The 10,262-nt window shown below is 44.6% G+C and overlaps 1 protein-coding gene across 2 annotated transcripts in view; it reads right to left on the reverse strand.

Annotated features, from left to right (window-relative positions):
* Positions 1–1,363: 1,363 nt before the first annotated feature.
* daam2 (dishevelled associated activator of morphogenesis 2) overlaps positions 1,364–10,262 on the reverse strand; it is a 120,021-nt gene continuing 111,122 nt past the window's right edge. For both annotated transcript variants that reach the window (XM_079286620.1, XM_079286619.1), the window contains exons 25-26: positions 5,791–5,961; positions 1,364–5,630 (exon numbers count right to left, since the gene is read on the reverse strand). In XM_079286620.1, coding sequence (XP_079142746.1) covers positions 5,418–5,630; positions 5,791–5,961 — 384 coding nt within the window. In that variant the 3' untranslated portion in view covers positions 1,364–5,417. The remainder of the gene's footprint in view (positions 5,631–5,790; positions 5,962–10,262) is intronic.

The raw sequence follows: 10,262 nt of genomic DNA on the forward strand, positions 1-10,262 counted from the left end.
TCGTCCCTGTACCTGAAAGGTCTGCAGTGTCCAGTGTAAATGACTATCGCCCTGTGCCACTCACCCCATCCAGACTAAGTGCTTTGAGAAGCTAGTTCTCCAGCACATCAAAAACAAGATCCCAGCCAGCCTGGACCCTCATAGAATAGAAGAGAATAGAAATGTACTTGATTTATCCCCAAGGGGAAATGTGTCTGTGGCAGCAGCAAACAGGGTTACACAATACAATAAAAATATTGGGTATGGAAAATGCACACTAATAATACACTAATAAAATAACAGAGCAGGACCTATTCAATTTAAGAAACAAAGTAATACAAATGCACAGTATATACACTGAATATAATTGTATTAAATTAACTAAGTAGGAAAAATAAATAAATAAAATAAACAAAACAGTAGTGCACAAGATCACCAACAGCAGCAACAACAGTGTGTCAGTGTTACAGTCTTGTGTTTGACTTGGCCAGAGGTGATTTATTATACAGTGATATGGCAGAGGGCAGGAATGTTCTCCTGTATCGGTCCTTGTGACAGCGGAGCTGCATCAGTCTGTTGGAGAAAGTGCTCCGCTGTCCCTGCAGGAGGTGGTGGAGAGGGTGGTCCTGGTTATCCAACATAACAGTAATAGTTTCTTCAGTGTCCTCCTCTCCACCACCTCTTCCAGATAGTCTTGTTTGCAGCCAATGATGGAGCCGGCCTTCTTAACCAGTTTGTTCAGTCTGTTGGTGTCTCCGGCTCCAATGCTGCTCCCCCAGCAGACTACAGAAGTACAGTGCACTGGCCACAACAGACTGTAGAACATCTCCAACATCTTGCTGCACACGCTGAAGGATCGAAGTTTCCTCAAGAAAAAGAGTCGACTCATCCCTTTCTTGTACACAGCGTTGATGTTGGTCTTCCAGTTCAGTCTGCTGTCGATGGAGACACCAGCTGTCCATGTGTTCACTGTCCTCCAGTGGTGACAGCGATGAAGGAAATATCTGATATTAATAACATGGAAAAACATAGTGCAGATGGATCATGAATGCTCTAAAATGTTGAAAAAAAGTGATGACGCCTGTATCTATATAGTCTATCTGCTTTTGGTGCACATGCATGTGAATATATAGATCCTAAACTAAAAATGCAAATTACATTTTTTATTATAATGAATCTATTTTTAGTTTTGTATATGCAGTTAAGCGTTCAGTCAATACAATATATGAAACTAGTGAAACAGCAGCAGAATGTTTTCTCTCAACAAATGACTTTGCATTATACACAACAATTTCTGCCGATGGAAGACTGATTGGCTAATAGTGTATAACTGTATGCTATAGCTATGACCATATCAATAAAAGATTCAGAAGAAAACACCAGCAGTTGTACAACAGTTTATTGGAACCCTACAAAAGACAGGGTGAGAAAAAAAATACAAAACTAAAAGTTATAGAAATGAAAAAAACAGTCTCCAACTATCCATCACACACGGACCACAGTTTAGTCATTCATATTTTTTAATATAACATCTTGTTGTAATGCTGTGTGTACGTACAAAATATAGCAAACTAAATAAGGCAAATAAATAGAGGTACAATTTACAGGAAAATGGAACATTCCTCAATGTTTGAGTCATTGTTTTTTTTATTTTTAATCTTATCTCAAACATCAAGAATGGTGTACAAAATGCTTCTTTTTTTTATCCAACTGTACATCTTTTCGGTGGAGGATACTTTTTTTTCCCAACCATAAAAATACTGACTCCTCGCACTTACACAGCCTCTGAAAGCGGGTGCAACAGGTGTGATCCGTACTGCAAGTCAACACATCACACGTTCTGCACAATTCTTCAGGCGTGCAGGTCCACGGCAAGTGCATGATGTGACAGAAATGTGATGGATAAAAATCCCCCCCCCCCCCCTTGTTGTCTTTCTACACACGAAGCAGGTGACTCAGACGGGTGAGGACAGGAGAGTCTCCTCTTTATGTCCATGTCCCCACCAATCCCACCTTTGCCATCCATCACGTTTCCCCTCTTTCTTCTTCACACCATGTTTTTTTTTTTGCACCACTTGTTTGGTTGCACCCATCTCATTTCTAGATTGGGGGTCGAAACCCTCGCATTGGTGCCGGAAATGTCCCATAATAAAAGTGCATTGAACAAGCTATTCATTTCATTCCTCTGATTTCCCCCTGTACACTCCGCAAGCAGCCAGTCAATGGCCGAAATAAACATCCAAACATATAACGACCTAAACGTGTGATAATACTGACAATGTCGCAACGGCCCTCAGTAAATAGTCTGCACTACAATACGGGGTGAAAGCTCTGGATTAAGAGTTTTAAATGCTCTGCCAAAGTCTCGTACGCTAACTCCGATTCATTGGAACGACAAGAGGAGGTTAGGAAATCCAATAGCTCAAATATACATGAGATGCTGGTTAAAGAATAGGCAATCATACATCATTTCCCCCTCAGGGCTGTGTGTGGGAGTTTGAATAGATTTGGTTTAATCTCTAAAGTGTCACGTTGTCTCTTCAACCTCACTTCAGCTTCTCTCTGCTTCTGTTTGAGGACAAATGAAAGGACTACACCCCAGGTATGAGATGAGGTTCCTGTGTGAAGTGACCCATTGTGGATTGATTAACGGTTTCGGCAAAAAGGAATTTTCTCTGTACAGGTAGAAGGTCAACCCTCTCTGATCACAATGAGGTACGCCTCTTAAGGGTCGAGAGTCACATTGTGACTATCTGAAGCCACAAGATGGCGCCAGATAGTCTAATTCCAACCTGCATATCACTTGCGAACACTGCACGTTTTCTTTTGGGAGAGCCACACTGAAAACATGATAAAAAGGAATGGTACATGTGTGAAAACAGAACAAAGTCGGAGGGAACAAAGACAAACTGGGAGAGCCATCACCGCTGCAGTAATCACATACAGTAGTGGGTGTTGAGTGACGGGCTCATCTGTTTGGAAACACTGGAAATGAAATATAAAATGACGATGAGTAATCCAACACCGGAAATGTCTGTTTGTTGTGTTTTGCAACACTGCTGTAAACCCACCGAGCGCTCATTGAGCCACGTGCAGAGGGAACGTGTCTCTAATTTAACTCCTCGGTGTTGATCTGTGAGAACAACCACTTCACTCCTCCCTTACAAACTGAAGGAAGGGGATGAGGTGATTTCAAACTCAAACCCATGTGTTGGTGAGGGCGAATGCCAAAACACGAAGCCTTAGCTAAAACATGCACAACAGGAAGATTAAACAGAGGAGGTGTCCAGTTCTTAATTTGCTCTGAAAAGTCTCCTCTTCCTACCGTGTTGCTGGCGAGCTCACACGTGGCTCTATGCTGTACTAAAGTAACCAGTCAACGCAGATGGACTGACTAAAATGGCTTTTCTAACAACAAACTGGATGATCACAGGATATTTCATACAAACTTCATGTGCGTGTGGTTGGCCTCTACCTGCTTTCCTGAAGACGTTCTTGTTTTTTTAACCCATCCACACTTTCACTCGATGCCCCATTTTTCTTCCTCGTCTCCCTAAGGATGGACCAGGAGTGGCTCCCACCACAGCGGAGCCCAGATTAGAGCCCCCTCTGTGTCGTGAGCTACCCTGTACTGCATGTCCGTCTTCAAGGAAACCATCGAAATGTTGTTGAGGGCGAGCCCACACTTTACACCGCAGCCTTTGTCAGCCTTCTGCTAAGGCTCTAGGACATGCATATATAAATAAAAAAAATTAAATAAACATACCACATTGAATATTTCAAAAGGAAAGGTGACCTTGGTTGGCGAGAGGTTGCACATAGTAACGGGGTCTAGAGAAGCTGGAAGTAAGGATTGTTTTCTATGACGCTCTCTGAGGCTCCCACTGAATTTCAATCTCTAAGTGCTTTGTTGTGGCCTCACTGTGCAATAAAAGAGTCATCCCGTGGTGTAGTCCGATGTGTTACCATGCCAACCGGAGTAAAAAAACACACAGGAGCACCGTACGATGAGCCTGGATCAAGCACTAGTTTAACTTGAGAAACCCTTAATAACTAGGCCGGTGGCTCTGCCTTGAGCCTTGAGCCAGGCTTGCTTCAGCACCAGTGGATCGGACCCTGCAGGTCACGGAGGCGAGACCACTAGAGGCCCAATGAGAAGCGCTGTACACTCCCCTTTGGCCGCTGCTGCGGGGTCCACGTGGTCGGCTCGAGGAGTGTGAAGTTGGTCAGAAAAGCTACAGTGCAAACAAAACGTACAGGTGTGAAAAGGACAAGCAGTTATTGTTTTTTCTGTTGTATATACGCAAAATGTATATAAATTCACTTCAACACCGATGTGAACTTGCAACACCGACAAATAATGGATTGCGTGTACAAAACCCCCCAAATGCCATGAAAACATAAAAAAAAAAAAAAAAATCAAAATCTTTGCAATTAGCTTGTCTGCATCTAAATATAAATATATATCAACGCCTAATTGCAGTATGTTTTCGTATTAATACATTTGTCCTCTCTTTGCTTTGGCACTGGTTTAATGCCAGAGCGGTGTGGACGCGAGGCTCGACCCTTTGTGGCACAGTCAACACTTTTTCAGGTGGATCAAAATGAGGAGTTGGTTTTCCGTGAGACGAGTTGTATCCTCTGAAAAACTGCAGCCTGGGGTGTTGCATACGTCCTTTCTGGGAACGCTGTGTGGCCGTCGGGACGAAGCGTGTACCCTTCCTCTCTCTTTCAGAAGCCGACAAAGCATTCTGGGATTTGCCGACTGCACGTCCCTTTTTTCCAGCAAAGGCAATTCATGAATACCCGTTGATACTGGGCTGAGAAGTGTCTTTTCTGTGGGACACTGGAAGCAACCATGACCGTGGATGGTAGGGACTGCTTCCACTCTTCCCACCTTCTCTTTTCAGTTGGAGTCTGCCGAAAGCCCTTCATCCAATCCATTTGCTTGGCATCGAGTCTATGTCCAGTGTGACGGGCTGATCCCAGAGTCCTATGTGTTTTAGAGGCAGGTAGGACTGCTCCAGCTCCAGCCTTAAGGACCTCACAGAGGAAGAGTGAGAGGTTTGTGAGGGGAAACCAGGGTTGGAAGCTTGAGCACAGTGTTAAGAGGATATGGTGAAAAGATACGGGGTGATGTGTCACAGTGGTCTGTCCAGCCATCTGTGGATGCCAACTGTCCTTCGCCCAGATCAGGAGATCACACAACGTCCAGGACGAACAGGTCGGGGTCCGCTTCGCAAGACCAATCCGAGGAGGGTATCCTTCAAAGCAGCGTGCCTCTACATGTTCAGTCTAGCCGTTATTTACATTCTGTCCAATGTCAATGGTCACTGTTCGAGGACCTGGACTTAAAGGTGTTAGGAGACCTACACCGCGGCAGAATTTAAGTGTCTAGAGTTTTGTTTTTGTTTGTCTTTTCCTTCCTTTCCCCTGACCTAGTAGTTGACCTTGGTGACGGCCCGTTCGCGGCCCCCACCCTCCACCAGCTGGTTGACGGAGCGCTTGCGGTTCCGCTTGAATTTGTTCAGGTCCTTGTCGAAGACCTCGCCGGAACGCAGCGCCGACACCAGGTCGTCAAACTCCCCGCCGACCTCGTCTGAGGCCCCGCTCTTCTTGGCCCGCCGTTCCCGCTCCCTCTGCTCCTTGAGCTGAAAAACAAAGACACAGGAGACATAGGAAGTTAGTGCACAAAGACAAAAACAAGAGCTTTCAATTCTTGTTTCAAATGTTGTAAACTATAAGGCCTTTGTTATTGCCAGGCAAGAAAGAAAACCAATGGCGTTTTATTCTCTAAACTGCGTGTCTCACCATGGCCTCCATTCGGGCCCTCCTCTCCTCCTCGTCTCTGCGCCGCTGCATGTTCTCCAGGTCCTGCTGCGCCTCGCTGAACGACTGCAAGAAGGTGTCAAAGATCCCGAAGAACTCATCGGGCTGCATCCTCCCTTCTTCCTCCCCAAAGTGCTTCAGAGATTTGGTAAACTGCACAGAGATAGCCATTTATTTATTTATGTATGTGTGTGTATATATATATATATATATTATACATAATTTTTACAAGTTTTTACATTTTGATTTTAAAAAGCTGACTGTTTTCTCTGCTATGGCCCAGATCTCTTCGTCTGTTCTAGTGCGCGCGCACACACGCACACGCACACACACACACGCACACACGCGCACACGCACACACACGCACACACACGCACACACACACGCACGGTGGGAGAATGACTGCATGATTTGACCACCGTATGTCCACCCTGTTCAGCCCAAGCTGCCCAGTGCTCTGTGCCAGGACGACGCCTGCAGCCAAACCTACTCTACATTCCTCCACACATGCAGCTCTGCAGTGCAGCAGGAAACACTGCTTTGTTCAAGTTCATTTAGAAGCTAGAGTTACCGCCTGGCCATTGTGTGCCCAGGCCAACCAGTCATGTTGCAGTTTATGTTCACGTCTGTCAAAAATGTCATCACTTCATCATTTTATCCGATTAGACAATCGTGTGAAAATATCATAATTAGCGTATGAATACTTGACTTATGGTCATAAACGTATTTTGACCGCCAAATTGGAGGAAAATCCCCTCGCAGCGTTCCTGAGATATTTTATTCATGTAGCACGAACAGACCGGATAACGGTCATGGAAGGAATAACTTCTATTTCTGCTTCGTACTTGTTGTGGAAGTCCCAGATATCCCGGGAAACTAAAGCCGTCTTGTCTGGTTCATAACATCATCTGGAGGTGATCTGTGGATTTCATCGAGGTGTATTCGCCACACGTCGGCTGTTTACTACAGCTGTATGAACACAAAACAAACTGATTTTGCTGTGATTTAACTGCAATAAACGGACAAAAAGGATGGCGAAATAACTACATACGTCTGAATTCATGTTTTGTTAGTTCTCTCCGCAAGACGACAAGCAAATAACTTCTAAAATACTTGTTTTCTCAATGGAGCTCGGATCGATATCGCTATTCTAAGCTAACATTGTAGCAGCTCCATCAACACTCAAAATAACGTCATCCAGGAGGAAATATTATATTTTTATAATACATTTGAAATATATAATTGTTTGTACATACATGTATACACATGGTTTTGTCCGGGCTCTACTAATATCAGGTATTGTAGAGTTCTGGGTCCCCATCTGCGGACCCCATCTACAATATTTTTTCCTCCATAGTTTCTGATTCAACAAAAAATGTCAACTCACGAATGAGGAAAATTTGCACTTCCTCTTTGGCTTCTCTTTTCAGACCCGGAGGTTCCTGCCTGGTAATAACTGGGCTGGCACACGACCCCAAATCATGTGCACTCTCAAAACACAGCAGTCTTCCAGTTGGACAGCAGCAGTCTCTACCTGTGCTGTTCTCTGGCCTGTTCTTATCCAACGTCAGTAGGGTGCGAGTGTACTGTATGTGGTTTGTAGTGTTGTGATATGAAGGAGTTTGGCTTGCTCTTTTCTGAGGATGTAAAATCATCCTGTCATTATGGGCTGGTCGCCGTGACAACCCCCACTATCATCCCGCCCCTTCCTGTAATTATGTGTCTGGTCAAATCTGTTTCCTCTCATCCCCTCGGGTCTGTTCTAAATGAGCACACACACACACACACACGGAGAATATGAAGTCACACGTTTATCTCGTCACACACACACTGTTGCGCCATGTGAGAGGCTAAATATCTCTTTGTATTCTTGGTCGAGCATTCACTGCGTCCCTGCTGTTTGTGTTCAGATTTGTGTCTGCTGTATATTTGTTTATCATGGAGGTTTACTGAGACATTGTCCAGATTTAAAGTCGTTTAAAATCAAAAAAATGTTTACAGGGTGTTTCAGACTGGCTTTGGTTAACACATCATGGATTTGGCCTTGCTTGGCACCTTCTCCATAACCACGGCTTAACTCCTGCCAGTTATACAGAGGTATTGTGACTGCTCTGCGTGGGAACTTGCTATTAAAATGCACTCAAGGGAAACAAACTCAACTGCATCCATTTACCAACAACATGAAATGTTTCTATCCAACACAAAGAACTTGTACGGGAAGACAGGGGAGTCCGAGGAGAATCAGTGTGGTCTTGACCCCCCCCCGTTGCCAGTCTGTGCCAGCTTATTAAGTGAAGCAGGAAAATAGTAGCGTGATGGTGTCATAGTTAAAGTACTTAGATAAGCAGCTGATGGAAGCCAATGGAAGAGGGCAAGTGGGAAATAAGTTGAAGGAAATTGGTACATAATGTGCATAAAAAGGATCAGTTGTGTTTGATCTATTCATTGCCACCAGCATGGAAGAAACACACCCCATTTGTTGGTCACATGATTTAAAACCAGATGCTGCTGGAGTGAGAAGCTGCAGACTTTTAAAAGGCCAGAGTGGCATGTTTTTGGCATATACTTAATACTTCCACAAGCTTCTCTCCAGAGCAAACCATTCTCATTTTCAGGTTGACATTTATTGTTGCGGAAACATATTGACAACTATTGGATGGATTGCTCTTTAAATGTGGTTGTCATGTCCTCCACAGGATGAAGTGTTATGAGCTCAGTGGTGTCTCGTCTTTCCCTCTGGCGCCATCATCAGATCAGAATTTGAACTTTTGCAATACTTTGCTTTATGATCAAATATCTGTGGAAACTGTTAGCATTTGGTGAGCATGGTAAAGATTATGTCAGTTTCCTGTATCTGTGTCACGTGGGTTTCACCACTGCCTTTAGGGAGACGAGCGGCATGTCCTGATTCTATGAACTCCAATGGAAGAAGTGAACACAGGCTATGACCGATTCTTTCGCTCCATAGTCACCACAGAGATAGATCTTGTATATTGGACCCATTTTCAAAAGCCACACACATACATTCCAAACATTCTAACGCTAAAATAGTTTTTAGACAGACTAAACTTTGTTGCAGATCTTTCTCTATCTCAGCAACACACTATCACATGTCAGTCAACTATAATTGGTGAATGCCCTCGCTAACCTCGCTAACCCCAGTCCCTCACGAGGTGAGGGACTGGGGTTAATGGTTTTAAATGTACGCTATATTAAGAATACTTTCACTTGATGTGAGACAGATGTTTCCGAACTGAACTGAAATCAGCTGTATCCATCTATTCTCTCACCAAAGCCAGTCATTTTGCCTCACAGTTCACGGGGATGCTGGTCTACCGCTGCCTCGATCGGTTGGTTGGTTTCTTTGTGTCATTGTGTGACTTTGGTGAACCCAAACTCACACTACAACACAAACTAACCCATGGCTGGCAAGAGCGTTCTGCTGCCGCCCCAGCTCTGCTCCTGTGCCGGTACACCTGTCTGTACCTCGTGTCCACCGCCATCTGTAGGTAAGATATTTATATCACATCTATATTTCCCCCGCCGACAGCAGTGGAATGAATGGCTTGGAAACCGATCTCTCCGGGTAAGAGAAAAATCCCTCCTGTCCTCTGGAAACCTCTGTCCCAATAACCCACATGACCTCGGACAACTGTAATCCTTTGTAATGTATGTCGTAGTGTCTGGCAACACACATGTGTTGCCATGGAGATTTATGAGCCTCACTGGACTGCCTGCTCTGTTTAGTCATTCTCCTTCACCTTCTTTAGACCGAGACGCCGCGCGCACACCCACACTTCCATATTTGTATTCCACTGGAAACCCTCATGGAGCGTCAGACAACCTTGACAAGCACTGAGTTGATGCGTCAGACTCCCCACATACCAACCACGCACACACACACACGCACTAGGAAAAGTGTGTTTAGAGTCTGGGCCGGTGAACACAGGTTCTTTTGTTTCACAGCAGGAACCGGTGCCCTGTTCCTCCCGTTCTGTTCCTATGACGTCCCAACTGGCCCGCTTTCCCTTTTTACCGACCTCCTCCTTGAACAAATAATGAAGCCGAGGGGAGGCTGTATGAAACCTGAGGGCCCTTCCTCCTGTCTTCCTATCTGTCCATCTCAAAATCTGTCGATCCTTTTGGTGAATTTAAGTAATCTGGGCATTTTAGCAACAAGGACGGGCCTCATAATAAAGTAGAATGTGATATGTGGAAGACAAAAGATTTAAAGCTTCTAATGTGTCAGCATCTGGATGCTAAACGTGCAACGGAGCGCCAAAAGGTCTGCGCATTAAATAACACAGTCACATAAATCTTTTCAACACCGTCTAACTTTGGGACTCCCACAGTCCCGCTGATGATTTCAGCTTGCAAACTTCCAACCACTCATCAATGCATGAGCCAGTGAGGTTCAAAAGGCCATTTATCCGAGTAGTAGAAAGAAGGGGAGT

Source organism: Melanostigma gelatinosum (assembly GCF_949748355.1).
Source record: "Melanostigma gelatinosum genome assembly, chromosome: 16".
NCBI classification, from domain to species: domain Eukaryota; kingdom Metazoa; phylum Chordata; class Actinopteri; order Perciformes; family Zoarcidae; genus Melanostigma; species Melanostigma gelatinosum.